The following is a 17,386-nucleotide window of genomic DNA, read 5'->3' as shown; positions in this document are numbered from 1 at the left end:
GATTAGTTGACTTGTTAGCGTTTTGGTGTCCCTTACAGGGAACAGTGTTTGTTAGTTTTGTTTCCTGTTGTGGGTATATCTGAACTTTAATAATGGTTTTCCCATTTATGACATTAAATGGAAGAGTTTCTCTGAAAGACTGTGAAATAGTTTTTGCATTGTAGGTTTCTGTAGCAATCAGCTTTTACTGTTGTCCTTTCTGTAGCCATCACCATTGCTGAATATACATACAAAAGAAAAGTGTTTAACGAGAATGATGGATAGTGTTAGACTGACTTCTAAATTGTCACTACTAGAATTCATGTATAACACATGTTCAGTCCATACTTCAGATTATTCCTGTCTGTTTGAAAGGGCAGGAAGACAGGACTGCATGAGGTTACATTTAGTCTGCTGGATTTCCTGAAAAGTTTTAAGTATTGTCTAACAGGAATTCACATGTCGCTCACAAATCCTAAAGCTATGGTTATCCATAAAGCTATAGAATATGTAGTCACTACCTAAAAATAAGGGAACTCCTACATGTAAAACTCAAGAGGCTTCATTCCTTTTTATTGTGCCCAGAAGCTTTCTTTTTTTGTCCTGGATCATCAGGACAACCATCCAGCCAAGGGTGAGCCAAGCAGCTGCTTTACAAGAAAGCTTCTGTTTCTTTCAGAAGATGTAGCAATGTTATGTTACTTATGAGTGTATTCAAAGTGTTCTTGAAGAGGTGTTATCTAAAATTTCAGGTGCAGAACTACAGGTCTGTCTTCCTGTGAAGTTTCTTTTAAAGAGAGGAAGGAAAAAAGAAATTGCTTTATCAAACTGTGTTGCTTTGAACTACATTCAGCTGCTCCAAGCTTCCTTCTGGAAAGTCTTTCCTAGCAGTCCTTAAGATAATAAAACCTTCAGCAAATGACAGCTTTATTTTTCAGATACTCAAATCATTTAAACAAGCCACTTCTCAAATAAAAAGTCTCTCTCCAGTGGACATATTTATGCCAAAGCTATGAAAATTTTACTGTACAACTGGTAGACTGCCAGAGCCGAACATACTTTCAGATAAATTGATTGTCAAGTGATTGTTCCTTCTGCTTTTGAACAATGTGAGTCACTCTGGTTTTGCCATTTTGTAGGGAGTACATATGTTTTAAATATAATACAGTATTTAAACAAAACATTTTAATTCATATAAACCTTTTCAAGAAAAGCTTCAGTAATTTTTCCTTTTGGAGTACCTCACTAACCGAGATTACTTTGGACATCCAAAGCCAGTTCAAGATTTCTCAGCTGCAGAGACAACAGAACTTTGTCTCCTGACAATGGCTGTGAGACAAGCTTACTTGGGAATGCAAAGCTGAGGGTGAGGTTCTACCCTCAGTTTGCTCCTGTACGATCATCAGGTGTGGTACCAGTAGCAAGCTCAGACTTTCAAGACTGCTGTAGGGGAGTACAGGTAATCTGTGCTGTGTCTAGCACTTCCTGAGGATTGTGCTCTTGCCAGTTGCTACCTCTAGCCTATGATGGGAACTGTCACAAGAGGATCAGGTTATTTTAAGGGGAAAGGGAGGGAATAGACAAAAGAACTGGGGAAAAATTAAGATAATGTGTATTTGCATTCTTCCCTCAGAGTTGCTTTATGGGTAAAACGTTGGGGAATATATTAGGGAGTGACATTTTTTATTCTCCCTCTAAACTCCATAGTACTACTTCATTGCTTTTAGGTACTCGTGTAGTTAGTAGTCCTGTTTATGACTATATGTATGTGTACTTGGGACTTTCTGCTTTTTAGGGGAAGCTAAAGTTTCCATCATTATGCATTTCAAACCAGTATGGCAAAAGTAATTTCCTATTTCAAATATAGCACCTTTGACAGCTTAGAGCGAAGGATTTTGGAGCAGTTAAGATGGGAATCCCTGCAGAGCAGTCGTAGTTCACAGTGATTCTTCAGCCAATTATTTGGACTATGCAGGTTATGAAGTGACAGTTTATTAGCCAAACGATAGCTTTCTTGTCTAATAATATCTTTGAGAGATACATGCAATGAAATGTCTTTAGTATAAACAGTACCGTTGCATTTTTATCAAGTATGCATATAAGTCCTTCAATCCAGCATCCTGTTTATCTTCCTACACACAGCTGCACATTGTGTTAGTATTTAGAAGTTTGTATTTAAAAGAAAGAACAATAACTGCTTCTTTCCTGATTAGTGTTGTGACACCTTTTCACTTAGCAGTAATTTCCTGGTATCACTTGGGGGTTTCGCATAAACTAAATACTACCTAATCTGCACTTGCTATCTGAGTCTGGTCATTCAATGTTAGCATTTTTTGTGTCTGATACATGCATCTGTATTATTTTAGACATTTTGTACTCTTACTGCCTGTTTGCCACTCATACCTACCCATGTGCATTTTCATTCATTTTTTAGAAGCTCTTCATACTTCATAAAATAAAGACCTTTGTCTTCAAACTGGTGTATGTACCATAGGGTCCAGTAAGAAGATATAGGCAGCAGTTCTGTATTTACAGAGTACTGTTGTCTCCGTGTTCAGCATGAGGGAAGTATGCATAGACATATAGTAGTTAGAACAGCGAGGGTCTTTTAGAAAAAAACAAACCATACAAAATAACAAGAAACCCCCCCAAACCAAAAGAACTTGAAGTTTGGTGGAGGAGAATAATCTGAGCTACTGTGAGATGTGAGAGGTGACAGACAGCAACCTGGATGAGTACATTCACAAATGTCATGATTCCTGGTCTAGTTCAGTTATATTCCAGTTTGTCTACAATCTTAGTGGCTTGGTTTTGAACCTACAGCTTTAAGTATACTCTTCTAGTACAGTACAGCAGATGTAGTTGGGGTTTACTAGATGTGCCCTTGGTCCCCAAAATCGTGCCTAGTGACCCCAGTCAGGAGCAGCAGCCTAACATTTTAGGCCATGGCAGAAAGGAGCAGGGCCCCCAGCACTATTTCAGGTGCTACATTTTGAGATACACTTCTTCAGCATTCTTTGTATTTCCTGAGACCAAAGTGATAAAAATTGTACCTCTTCTCCTTCTTGTACCTATGTATGTCTGGAAATAACCTCAATCATCTTGCTTACTGCACTTCTGTCACTTTGTACAATGTCAGCAGCACAGCATTTTGAAATGTTCTTATTTTGGGATATCGAAAGCTTTTAATGATTTATTTGGCAAAATAGATTTCTTTTTTATTCTTCCAGTTATTATCTCTGTATCTGTGTAGAATGCAAACAGTACTGGAAGATGCTTAATAGCTATAGGAATATTTTAGTGCCTAATAGGAAATGTAAAGAAAATTTGGCAAGATGTCTGTCAATAATTAGCTTCATCTGGTACCTAACTGTAAGTATAGGTAGCATTTGACACCATGCTGGAAGCAAAACTCTTCCCCTTTGGTGTTAAGTGTTGTTAATGCTGCATCTATCAGTCTTGAATGGGAGGCTGCCCAGTTTGCTTTTGCTTGAAGTCAGTGCTTTCCGAAACAGTCCCTTTAGTTCTGGTGCTTAAGGATGGGTTCATTCTTTGTGGACCTAACAGCGTAGAATAGTACCGCTTGAAAGGAGAGGAGACTACTCCGCTTGCAACATGAAACATTTTAACGGATCTTGTCTTTTTCCTGTTTAGTTTGTGGTACATGAGTAGTATTTCCAGATGCCACTTAATTTTTTCCCCTTTGAGTCAAATGTGTTGTCTAGAAAACCTATTGTGAGGATAAAGGCTAAGAGCCTGAGAGGTTCTCCAGGTTGCTTTACTCATTTCTAATCGTTATGTAAATGAATGGCGGCTTTTTCTTACTGTGTATCAAATCTGATGTCAGTCAGTGTGAGTTCTGCTGATCAGATAATTGGCGTTCTGCAAGTATTAAGTACTTACAGTAGGCTATTATAATTCCTCATTAGGTTATTACAAAAGTTATTCCTCTGTCATTTAAGTTACTTTGTTAGAAATTTAATTTTTATCTCAAGAAGTTGTCTATATATAATGTTAGGAAATGGCAAGAAAGTGCCTAATAAATGCCAAGTTCTCCTTCAGGGTACTTATGTCCACATTTGTAAAGTCAGAATTTGTTACATAACTAACTTGTACATCGTCCTTTCTTTATAGGAATGATACTCTGAAGCTATTTCCCTGTCTTCCCCTCCTTTTTCCTTTTTAATTCCTCTAGTCACAGGTGTGCTCACCCACACATCTAATAGACTATTGGTATTATAAGGAGTTCTTAAATTACGATTTTGCACTTGTCATCCATATTTGGCCTTGGATTTGGTTTGTTTGCCTGCAAGGTAATGGTGCAGTTTTAATGATATAAGTGAAAAATGTGGCTTTTCTCTTAGTCTGAGTCTGCACCTTTCCGAGTGTTATATATAGTATCGTGACTTCCTTAATTGTATGTCACATCATAGCATTGGCAAGAGGATGCACTCTGGCAACTTACCGTCTTCACAATCTCCTTTACTTTTTCTTGTACAGCTCATTGTTAGTATGAAACCTGATGAAGTTCAGCAGAGGCAAGTGCAGGGTCCTGCACCTGGGCAGGGACAACCCCACGCACCAGCACAGGCTGGGGCTGACCTGCTGGAAGGCAGCTCTGCGGAGAAGGACCTGGGAGTGCTGGAGCACAGCAAGGTGCCCATGAGCCAGCAGTGTGCCCTGTGGCCAAGGCGGCCAGTGGGATCGTGGGGGGATCAGGATTAGCGTGGCCAGCAGATCGAGGGAGGTGATCCTCCCCCTCTGCTCTGCCCTGGTGAGGCTGTAGCTGGAGTGCTGTGTCCAGTTCTGGGCTCCCCAGTTCAAGAGGGACAGGGAACTACTGGAGAGGGTCCATCAAGGGCTACAGAGATGGTGATGGGGCTGGAGCATCTCCCTTCTGAGGAAAGGCTGAGGGACCTGGGCCTGCTTCGCCTGGAGAAGACTGGGATGGACTCTTATCAATGTCTACAACTGTCTTAAGGGTGAGTGTGAAGAGGCTGGGGCCAGGCTTTTTTCATTGGTGCCCAGTGACAGGACATGGGGCAATGGGCACAAACTGCCACACAGAAGGTTCCATCTGAGTTGAGAGAGAACTTTACCTTGATGGTGACTGAGCACTGGAACAGGCTGCCCAGAGAGGCTGTGGAGTCTCCTTCTCTGGTATCTCCAGATGCTTCAAGACCTGCCTGGATGTGACTCTGTGCAACCTGGTCTAGGTGAACCTGCTGTAGCAGGGGTTTGGAGGAGGTGATCTCCAGAGGTCCCTTCCAACCTTGACCATTCTGTGATTCCGTGAAAACTCTTCTAAATATAATCTACCCTAGAATTTGATGTTTTAATTATGTAAGAGACAGCAAAGGATGACAATGGAGTAAATAGCTTTCATCAAACTTTTTATCTCTGTCCATTGTACTCTGTAGTTTGCATGTTTGCAGATTAGTTATTAAATAAGCTCTGACTGAAGTATAGCATATTATTAAAAATGTGTTAAAATCACAAGATTGTAACAAACATTAAAAAAATATAATACAGTTTTGTAGCTCGTTTTCCACCCGAGTTTATTCTGATCTTTTTTGGTACACCTGCTTATCTGTCTGCCCTCTACTCTGTTAAATCTGAGACTGCCTGAGAGTAGCTGAGATTTTTGGTGACTTCTTAACAGTGCCCAGACTATTGTGATGAGATACCAAAAGCTGTTAACAGCACAACCCGTGCCACTACAAGAAATTCTGCAAATAAGTACTGTCTTAAAAATTTACATTTCATATTCAAAAATAAGAAAGTGAGGGTTTAAAACAAAGTATCAGGTTTTGATATTATGGAAACGCCTAGTGTAAAGAATGTTTGTATTTTTAAGGAGGGAGGTAGCTTTTATATATTGTGTGTGTTTTCTCTGTAGCAGTTTTCAGGAAATGCAGTCATTTTTTTTTCCTTTTTTGTAAAATTTTTCAAAGTTACCAGTTGCTAATCCAAGTGCATGCCCACCCCAGTGCCTAAACTAGAAGGAAGTGTGCTGCTGCAGGAAGCTGGGCAATTGGATTTAGTTTTGAATCAATTTCTAGAACGTGAATTAATTATTCTGGTTGAAATTTGTGAAATTACTTTTCTTCAAGTTCTTCAAACCTTTTGGTTTGAATTGCACTCATATTGACTGTATTTCTTATTGGTTTTATCATTGTGACAATTTACTATATATTTCAGTGGATAGTAAAAGCTAAAGCTATAAATACAGTTACTCCAAGCATACCACATCTGTGGATTTCATTGTTGGCCATCTTTATTTGTTGTTGGTTTGTTCACAGACTCACTCCATAGTAGACTGTTTTTTGTCAATTTACATGCAAAAACTATTTACATGCAAAAACTATTTACAACTAAGTGAGAAGTTTACTCTGACAGTTTCTCAAAGTGATTTTGTAGTTTCATAAGAACTTTCTGTCATATTATTTTACTAGATTCTAAAGCCAAATAAGATCTATAGAAGGGAAACTTACTTTCTTATCCTCAATGGGAAAAATAATTGTAGTTTTCACTTCTTACTGTTTCTCAGCATGTTGCAAAACCTGCTTAATAATTCAGTCAAAAATAATAAATGCCAATATTAAAAAGGAAAATTAGTTTAAAAGCTTCATATTTTTGAAATAGATTTCATGATACAAGTTTACATATACAAATGCTTGGGTCATTAAACAGGAATGTTTTTTCTGGGTTATTTATTTGGTATTACAATTTCTGTGCCTGTGTCTCCTTTGTAACTACCATCGTTGCTGTTGCTATTACTAGACTGGAATAGCACTCTGGAACAGAGAAACTTTCGGTAACAGATCAAGATTTTTACTTAAGTGAAAATATGAAATACTAGAAGGATTCTGCAAAATTTGAGATAAGCAGAAATTCTGGGATATTAGGTGTGATAATGAGAAAAACAAAAAGGGGTTTTGAGGTCTGGTAAGTTAACATTAATAAGGTGTCCACAGCAGGTGTTAACTGGATGTAGCTCAGTGAAATGGAATTAAATTATGTGTATGCTACCCAAGCAGTTGGTTAGTAGCTGAAATACTTTGACTTGTGGTCATACCTGGAGAATGATGTGGGCAGAAGGTGGTGGTTATTTGAAAACGAAACAAGAAAGTTGTACATAGCTCACCTGTGGAGAGTAAAAGTAGATGGAAGACCTGCAAGAGGAGGTACTTTGTAAATGCGCAGTGGAAGGGCAACAGATTGTTTCATTCTTAAACTCAAAAGAATAATTACAGTGCTAAAAATTGGTTTTCCTCTGTTTTGTGAGCTTTTAACAATTGCATGGTGATTACAAGAATTAAATCCCACTTTAAAAACTGGCTTTAATACATTTTAAAGGTGAGTAACTTTAGAATCTGTTTTTTAATTTGTTGCATTTTTTCTGCTATACATGAATTGGAATTGAATTACTATTTATGCTAGCTAATATTCATAACCTGGATTATATTTGCTTTATTCTAACATGGGTTAGTGAGAAAATAGAGGAGGTTTGGAAAGGCAGTGTTCATATGTTCTTTCCATTACTTTGACCTGTCATTTTATGCACAATTTCACAAATGGCTGTTGCTCAGAGTTCATGGTTGTATGGACGAGGAGTCATTGTTGAACTAGCTTTTATATATGTCAAAAAGCAATGACATTAGTTAACTTGGCATATTAAAATAAAACTCACTTCAGGATTAAAAATAATTTTCTCTATTGCAATATGAAGCTGTATTGAGATACAAACCTGGTATTTCTATCACTGGAGAACAGAATTTACAGTGAATAAAATATACCACTGTTGGAGCTGCCTATGCCTAAGCTTGTTTGAAAGACGTGTTCGGGCTTTCCCTCTTTGAAGTGTTTTCCTGACAGTTTCCAAGTAGTAATTTTATTGTTTTAAATACAAGCCAGTTTGAGAAACGCTGATACAAGTTATATATATCCCCATCTTTTTTATGTTTTTACCCAAAACAGTGTCAGTTATGTGGCATGTTATTTTACGTCTCATTCTTTAACAGGTAGTGTGTACTCTTAATGAAGCAATACCTGGACATTACAATACGGTCAGATCTGCAGGTCTCCAGGTGCCAAATTTACAAAGGGCAAGACAGGACTTTCTCCACATTTCCTAGAGCAAATTGCAAGGAGCCATGACCTGGATTAAGATACTTACTTTTTTATGTGTGCATGGGATCTGAGACTCAGAAAGGTCAGTGATATCCTCAGAATGACAGTGGCAGCTAGGATTTGAGCAACATTTTTGTGAATGTTGAGAAAAGCATGTTTAATACAAGAACACAGAGACATTCGGCCACTTACTGGGCACAGCTTTTTTCTGGCCCCCATTCTATTGGTTTCTCTGTATTTGTGTGCTGATAGCCTATAGAGCTTTAGCAATTCCTGCTCATTTTCTAAATGTTAATTCTGACATTTTGCAGAAAGGGAGATCTTTTTGACATTTGTCTTCTAAAACTTTTCTTTTTAGATTGGAACCACTTTCTTTTAATAGCGCTTCTTCATCTTAGAAGAAATAATTCCTAGTAATTTCTTTACCCATGTAAATATTAGCATAGAATAGGCTATAGGTAGTGAAGCTTAGTTAGGAGGTAATTTCCCTTTTTAAGTAATTTTTCATTTTTGGTCAGTCTCTGTTTTTCTGCTCACCTGACTCTTATTTAAGCTGGATGATCTTTTCCAATTACTCTTGCTGTTCCTTCCCCCGTATCTGGGATAATTCCCTAATCATCCTGGGAGCCGTTCAAAATTATGGAGTGTTTTCCCTTCAAGGAAATGACATACCATTTTATTTTGCTTTCCTCTATATCAACTATTGTATTAAATACCATGAAAAACTAAGATGTGAAAATAAATAGTTAAATCTAAGGAACAATTAGTTTTCCTATTGTTTTAGTGGTCTCAGGAAAAGAAGAGCCAAATGCAGTTCAAATTCTGCGTTGTAACTAATACAGGCTTTGTCTAAAGTGGCCTGTGAATCAGTTGTACTTGTCTTACTGATTTCTTACTTTAAACTAGATTTTATAAGAGGTATTGACTCTGATAGAACTGAAGATCATTAATTTTGGGGTTTTTTGGTTTTTTAAAACATTCCCCTCCATCCCAACTCAAGGTAATTTTCGTCAGCTCAAGCTGAAAAATTGAAGGAATATTTCTCTTTGATATTGAGTATTTCACAGATTTCAAACAAAAAAACCCATTACGTATGGGCAAAACCTTTTTTTTTCTTAAACTTCAGAAATACAAGTTTCTTTTGGCACCATTTGGAAGAAAGCCTCTTCAAAAGCACACCCATGTCTATTCTGCTTCCTTTGCTCATGTGCTTCATGCATTTCAGATTGGATTATTACAGACAAAGGTATTTGGGAGATACTCCGCCCCTTGTGTGAACTTGTGCTTCCTGTATGAGATCTCTGTGGCAGCAGTGACTTTTGATTCTTTTGCTGTTGCGTCTCTTCCTTGACTGTTGCTTCCTTGACGATAGGCCTTGTCATCTTCATTTTGCTGAGCAGAAGGTCTCATTACAGTATAAATTGTGGTTTTACAGTTACACTGCTATTTGTAGGCTTACTCTCTAATTTGCCATCTCATTTTGTTGTTTCCCCTTTCCTCCTTTGACGTGACTGGACTTTGCAGGTAGTATGACCTTGTGATGGATAAACTGAGGATGTAATCTCCGGTACTTAGGCAAAGGAGGTATTTATAGTGCAGATGTTTGCACGAAGTGTTTTTCTGCACAAAGGACACTGCAGGAAGTGAAAGCTGTGGAGCAGAGGTGTGGCTGTAAGGATATACGTAGTCCTCTGTGGATAAACTGGCTTTACCAAAAGTGGCCTAAAGTGAGACTTAACAAAGGGCCTGGTTCAAGTCTGAAATACAACAGATAGACAGCAGTTAAGCACCACATCGCGCAGTTCTCATCTCTGAGATTTCCTGAGCTTCCCTGTGCTGGCTGTGGGTGTGTGCGCCTTGCGGGAGTGCAGGAGGCACTGGGGCTCTGCCCGCCGGACCTTGGATTCTCCCTCCCTGCTGGGCTGCTGGAGAGCGGTGTGTGTGTGGTGGCAGGGTGGTTCTGCAGAGTGTCAACAGTGTAAGTGGTGCTGTTAGTTTAATAGCACATTTTGGAGTTCCACTGAGAGATAAAGGGTTTGCAGGTAATGCAATAGTGCTGTTACAAATGTGTATGCTTCATTCTAAAAGTTATACCTAACTTAGATAAAAATATTTTAAGCTCTCCTAGTTAAAAACAGTAGTTTAAAAGAAACCACCACCAAACAGCAGCAGTTACAAACTAAGATAGTTCTTGGTTTTCTAGAAACAAATCATTGAGATTTCCTTTCCAACAATACTTCTGAAGCACAGATAAAATGGCTTCCTGTCCCAGGGTTTCCTGTATCCATGGCAACCTGACTTTAACCACTTCTTTCTTAGTTTCCTGAGCGAACAGTTACAAATCGTGGGGCAAAATGTGAGTGCTCTAGTTCGCAGCTGTTCTGCCTTTACAGAGGTTTCACAGGTAAGTATACTTGGTCAGCTTGTAACTTGGTCCAATGAACTGCAAAACGGCAAGATAACAGAAATTGTGCACTTCAGATTTGGGGTAAGGAATTGGTTTTTGCTTATTTTAATGTAACTTAGCTTTGTAAAAGTAAAATTCAAATTATAAATGAGCCGCCAGTGAAAGGAAGCTCATGTCTACTTGAATGCTATTGTAACATCTCCTGGTTGTTTTTAACTGTAAGGAAACGGCTAATATGAAGTATTTTGAGTTTAATAGAAGCTGTTCTTTTGGCAGCTTAATTGCTTTTATGGTGGAACCAATTAAATATATTCTGTCTAGGTTGGCAGTGCATTTGTTTCATTGTTAGTTTACTTTGAAAATGTTTTCAGTGTAGTTCAATCCTAGTGTGTTTTATTTTTAAACTGCTTATTCCCCTCATCAAAGGGGAATATATAAAATACCAATCTGGAAAGCAATGCTTATATTTTAAAGACTGTAGATGTAGAATCTTTAAACTTTCAAATTAATAATATTTATAAACTTCTTTTTATCTCTACTAGTGAAGTCAGAGATGAGTGAGAAGGCCAAAGACAGGGATATGAGTGGTCTGCAAAGTTCTCCACCCTGCCCAGGAGCATTCCTGTATATCCTTAATTGTTTTCTTGTGTTGCTGCTCCAGAAGGTGGCTCTTGGCTGTCCAGCTGCTTGCCAGCTCTGCACAGGGAGACAAGTTAGCTGTCGTAATTTAGGGCTTTCGAGCATCCCACGGAACTTTCCAAAAACAACAATTCTTGTGTACCTCAGTGGGAATAATATATCGTATGTCACTCCGAATGAACTAAGAGGCCTTCAGAAGCTTGCTGTGCTCTACATGGATAACTGCAGTATTTCATATGTACACCCAAAAGCTTTTGTGGAACTCCCGAAACTGTACTACTTGCACCTAAATAACAATAATATTAAACGCCTGGATCCAGGAATCTTTGAAGGTCTTTCCAGTCTTCATTGTTTATATCTTCAGAATAATCAAATAGCTTTTGTTCCCAGAGGATTATTTAGTGATCTCCTTTCTGTTAGATATTTAACACTTCAAAGAAATCGTCTCAGTGTCCTTGGAAGTGGGACTTTCTTAGGAATGATAAGTCTCCAAACACTTAACCTAGCCAATAATAAGATTTCACGGATATCAGATTCAGCATTTCATCATCTTGAAAACCTCGCATATTTGTTTCTTGAAGGTAATAATTTAACACTTGTGCCATCAAAAGCTATTGGAAGGCTCAGAAATCTGGAAAGACTTTCTTTGTCTCACAATCCCATTGGATCGATAAATCCTTTTGCATTTAAAGGACTTACCAAGCTCAGATATCTCTCTTTAAAAAACATGAAGCTAAACCATATTGCTGTAAATGGATTTTTTGGATTAAGCAACCTTAGTCAATTAATCTTAAGTTATAATGATCTAGAAAATATAAATTCCAGCACTTTTGCTTTATTGAATAATTTAATGTATCTGCAGCTAGACAGAAATAAAATAACCAGCATTGGTGGTGGTACCTTTGAAAAAATGGGACAGTCACTTAAAATACTCAGCTTAGCATTCAATAATATTACTGAGTTACACCCTGAAGTGGTCAAGCCCTTAGCATCTTTAACTCATCTACAGGTAAATTATAATCCTTGGAACTGCAGCTGCGAAATGCTTGGGTTACTTAATTGGTTAGCATCATCTCCTATTTCTGTAAAAATTCATTGTTGGAATCCCCCGAGTATGCGTGGTAGACCTTTGCATTACATTAAGTGGACTCAGTTTGCAAACTGCAGTGACCCTACTGCCAGCCCAGATACAGCCTGGAGTCTGGGGTCGGCAGGTGTCCGTCACAGTGCTACCACATTGCTGATGGCGTGGCATAAGGGAAACAGGCACAACACATTTGAACCGTTTGAGCAGTTTGTCAATGCAGAAACTGAATACGTTGCTTTCTGGGAGGGCATTACAGCTACAGCTGCTAACCCATTGCCCTATGAGGAAAATGCTGCTGAAATTCTATCACGGGCAACTACAGTATTATCAACATTAGCAGTGCAAATGCCAGCACAGATTGTACCTGTTAACAGAACCGTAGAAGAAAAAGGGTTACTTCCAACAGATGCTGCTCCTGTATCGTTAAAAACATCCCTGTTTTGTACACAGCAGGTTGAAAAGCTGAATCAGGCTTTTGACATTTTACTAGCCTTTTTCATTCTGGCTTGTGCTGTGATCCTATTCTTAACCTGTAAAATTATTCAGTTTAGGCAGAAACTAAAGGTGCTGGAAAACTCAGGGGAAAAGAGAATAGAATATTATGGTTTTTATCAGCCTGGGAGGTACAACGTAACAGACCCAGTGCAGTCTCTAACTCGGAATTCAATGGGGCATTCAGAACTAGACCAAATTAGGCTGCTCAAGCGAACAGCATCTGAAAGTCAGGCACAGGTCATATTATTTGAACACTCATCATTGTAATTTATCTCACTTCATTTGATGTTAACTTTATTGTGGTCTGAAATGTCAAGAAATCAAGAATTCAGTTTTCTAAAAATACATTCACTGATGAAAATCAGTTGGTCGAATTGTGGAAAATGGTATAATTTGGGTTCTGCATCATCATTTGCTTCCTGCATATTTTGATGTTTATTTTATTAGAAGGAATCATTCATCTATAACTCAAGCATATGTGCAGTATAAAGTACACACATATTTATTTTGCAGTACTTAATGGTATAAATTTCTATAGTAATTCCACAGCTAACTTGAAGCTTTGAAACAAGCAAAACCTCAGGTTTTAGCAGGATCAGGAAGCCAAGAAACCTGGGAGAATGGGGGAAAAAACATTAATGCTTCATCTATTTATTGTAATGTAGTTTCTACTCTGCCTCTGCTAATCATCACAGTGGGGAAAAAAATTAGTATATTTACCTCTAGCATGTTCAAACTCTTGAGGAAAATAGAAATTTAAAATTATAATAATTTTATTCATATGTATGATATCTTAATATACAAAATTGTGTATTCGGTCTGTATAATGAGTATATTAAAATGATTTTTTTGTTTGTATGCATCTGTATCATTTTATGAAAATACCTGAAATTAGAGTTAATAAGAAAACTAGATTTCTATTGGATTGAAAAATTGACCAACTTTATTATATCTAAGGTAATAGATCTGATTAATTATTGTCAATAAAAGAGTTGTTGTCAGGAGTTTTTTGCTAGATAAGAGGTGTACTACATAAGAAATATACTACACTGTAAATACATAATTTTAGATTAACTGGTGAAGATATTTACATATTTGTGATGTATATTTGGAAGTGTAAGGTCTTAGTGGAGAGCTGATTTTAGGCTTCATCTTTGAAAGATGGATGTTATTTCACTATATAGCTTGCATTTGTTTTAACTTTATATTTCCATTTTGAATATTGATGCTCTATTGCATTATTGTCAGGTGATGTCTGGTGTGGTGTAGCTTTATTGTCAACCTGCATGTCTGTGATTCCGTAATTTAAACTTCATTCAGGAAGAAATAGAACATAAAAGTATATTCCAGATAGTCCAATCCTGTAAAATGTTCACCTAGCTGAATGGGACTTTTGGTGATACTGTTTGTCTTCTACAGGCCTGTGCCCTGGAGGCTTAAACCGCTTGGTTTACAGGCAGTACAATTTATCGTTAGGTCATTTTACTCAAGGAAAAATGGAGAATAATGTTTTGATTGTCTGTCCTCCATGGCATCAATTGAAGTAGTGTGGAAGTATCTTGCTGTTCCAGCATCCAGCCTGGAGACCAGGGCATTCTCCAGATAACCAGAACTGCCATCAGGGTTCTTTTTCTAGCCCGCCTGCTTTCTGCTGGTGCAACTCCTGTGCGTGGCTGTGTTGTGCTGCTCCCTATCATGCTGTTTGTCCATCTCCAGCTGCTTTCCAGAAATTACAGATGCTATCTGCTACTAGTACATATGTAGTGCTATGACTGCACTGTGTGCGTGTTGGATGTGCAGGTGTGCCTCTTGGTGCTTGTTAAGTGTCTCAATTGAATGTCATGAAATATTAATTTACTATATTTTAATAGTGCATTTTACTGTATAATAAAATAGTTTTATTTTATGGAACACTTAATTCAGCTACTTAGACAAAAGCTTAAACGATTTTGGATTGCTTGAGTAAAAACTTTTTTATAATTTTCTACTTGGACATCAGATGTTAAATGTAATGGGTAGATGTTTTTGAGGAAAGAAACATTGAGTAGTTCATGCTAAATTTTTTTTAGGTGGCTGATCCATTATGGTCTCTTCCTCTTTAATCCATTTTTGTTGTTTTCCGCCTCTCCTACATAATTCCTCATGATAAGTGTTAGATTTGTTTTCACTTACAACAGCTGCACAGTCAGTGATTGCAGAGTAGCAGGTTCTGCAGTTTTATGTGCTGTATTTCTAGATTTTCAATTTTATATGGATGTCTTCAGAAATAGTGGACTTAAAATTCAGTGGAAGCTAGTTAACTATGTTTTCATTGCTAGAAATGCTGCAGTGCCTTTGTTAGAGAGGAGTTTTGGGAGTGGCAAAGGTTGAGACTGAAGAAAACAAGTTCTCAAAAAAATTTGGTGGGAGACAGCTCTGTTTTAGGCTCTGATTTCCACAGCTCAACAGAAGGGCATGACAAGTTCACTCTGGAAGTGTGTCCCTTCCAGCTGCTGTAGGAGTTGTTTGCCAGGTATGAATCTCACTGTCTGTAGTGATGTAGCATGAAAGGAAGCCGGTACTGTCAGAGCTGTTTTTGCAAGCAAAGAGTTGGAGCAGTTGGAAGCTGTACTTTGGATTGGAGTCATCCTCTAATATCCACCTTGCCAACAATTTGGATCAGACTAGTAAGGAATTGGGAGATTCATTATGCAGTTGTGGGGGATATACCTTTCTTTTGCAGTTAGTAACTTTTGTATTTTAAATGTTCATGCTAGGAAACAGATTCTGTCATTTACAGGTGTGGTTCATGCATCTAACTATTAATCATTAGATTAATTAGTCATTAGCAGATTTTTAAGTCTACCCTTATGAAGCAAAATGGCACTTTATGGTCAGCTGTAGTACTCCCCTGGAAAGTTGTCTTAGTTTAGGAGCTCCTTAGCACTGCAGTTCCTAAGAGGGGTGTGTGTATGTGAAATAGTCATTTACATTGCTCACATTTATATGTGCAAAGTAATCTCTGTCCCACTCTGCCTCTTCTCTTGGCTAATGAGATAAGAATAAAGAATCCATCTTTCTCAAATCTACTGTACACTAGTAAGGATACAAAAATTAACGTTTTTCCCTTTTCTGCTGTTGGCTGCTTCACCCTGGTAGAGGTAGAAAAGTGGAAAAGTTTCTTATGTTACTTTTAAACTCTAAAATGAAGTATGTTTTCTCACACAGAATTTTTTCTCCCTTTCTGATAGGCTGAGGAAGATGCATAGCAGACATGGGGACCATTTTATTTAATTACCCCTGAAAATTTATCGTTATATATGTTTTATGATAATAAATATTTACAGTGGTTATTTATATAATGGAAATACAGATTCTGAATAAAACCTCAGGGTAATAAAGATGTTGAATATATAGCTGAGTGTATTAGAAATGATAGACAGAATGAGAAAACAAAAAGTATTACTTATTTTTAGAACAGATGTGATCTGGCTTTTTTCCCTTGCAAAGGTTTTATCTGACAAATTATGCAAACTTTGAAATAAAAGTTTTGAGATTATTCATGTACAAACTGCCCTAATATTTGCTACATTTTGTTTTCGTTATAGGCAAGGTGAATTGTATTTACAGACAGCATTAATGTGTGTTAATTGTATCTTTGAAACTGAATTCTGGAGTGGCTTAATCCTAGCAACTTACAGATGTTATAATGCTTTAATTCTGGTTCTGTTTTTTGATATTTTTGCTGCATAACAGATGAGGTTTTGTCCTGATAACTGGGGGAAAGCAGGTGGTTGTAAAAAAAAAAAAAGTAAAAACATTTATAACTTGACGCTGTTGTTATTATTTTGCTGATCTGGATTATATGCAATTCAAAGGGGGAACTGGTTAAATGGTGCCTTCCTCTGGAGTAAAGATTTTGGTAGGGACAATATTAACTGTTTGATTTCAAACATTCATCTAAATACAGTGTCCCTGTCTTTTCTGAATCTACTCATGTGACTTTCTAAAGTATTTCTTGAAACAAGCAGGCCAATTCTAGTCTTTTTAAAAAGTATTACATTATTTTCCTTGGCTGTCTTTTCTATGAAAATAAGGCCTGATGCATTTTATATTTGCACTGAACTTCAGTTGAGGTTTCTTCTTTCCAAATCACAATGAACCTTTGCTGTCTTTATTTTTCACCAGCATGTGTCTTGTATTCTAAAAATAGTTGCATTGTTAATGATTCTATGCGTGATAAATATTTCAGTGAGTCTTTGGTAAGAAGAAACTTCATGTCTCATTTAAAGGGGAAAAGAAAGGGGAGAAAAGAAAAGGTATTTAGTGAAAGCTGCAGGCAAGTTACCCCACTTTGAAAGGTGTTCTGTCTTCTTTAGCTTTGCTTTCCTAACAAACAAACAAAAAAAATAAATTACCATGAATTGTCTTTCACTGAAGAGAGAGGTAAAATACCATTCCTCATATTTATGCCATAAAGTAAAAATACTCTCTCCAAGTAAGGAGATCAATGATTTCTCTATGTGCTTTGGAGCTAACTATCAAGAACAGTATTTTGCGTCTTCAGTCGCTGTCCTCAGTTTCTTCAGGAGGTATCACTGAACCTTGGAAACAGAAGTTACTGAAATGACCCTCCTTGTGTGTTCGTCCTAGCAATCTGCAAGCTT

At 37.5% G+C, this 17,386-nt stretch overlaps 2 protein-coding genes across 6 annotated transcripts in view; both read left to right on the top strand.

The window, feature by feature from the left end:
- IPO11 (importin 11) overlaps positions 1 to 17,386 on the top strand; it is a 99,771-nt gene that overhangs the window by 69,053 nt on the left and 13,332 nt on the right. The window contains exon 31 of one of the 5 annotated variants that reach the window (XM_027791221.2): positions 11,062 to 11,186. The exons of the other annotated variants lie outside the window; for them this stretch is intronic. Within the exon in view, the coding sequence (XP_027647022.1) occupies positions 11,062 to 11,080 (19 nt within the window). The 3' untranslated portion in view covers positions 11,081 to 11,186. Of the gene's footprint in view, positions 1 to 11,061; positions 11,187 to 17,386 lie in introns of those variants that run through there. 5 annotated transcript variants of the gene reach the window in all.
- On the top strand, positions 11,073 to 16,920 carry LRRC70 (leucine rich repeat containing 70). The gene has a single exon (XM_055791511.1). It carries the CDS (start codon positions 11,073 to 11,075, stop codon positions 13,005 to 13,007), a length of 1,935 nt encoding a protein of 644 aa, XP_055647486.1. The 3' UTR covers positions 13,008 to 16,920.

The sequence above is a fragment of the Falco peregrinus genome, chromosome Z (assembly GCF_023634155.1).
Source record: "Falco peregrinus isolate bFalPer1 chromosome Z, bFalPer1.pri, whole genome shotgun sequence".
NCBI classification, from domain to species: domain Eukaryota; kingdom Metazoa; phylum Chordata; class Aves; order Falconiformes; family Falconidae; genus Falco; species Falco peregrinus.
This window is presented reverse-complemented; position numbering and strand designations above follow the sequence as displayed.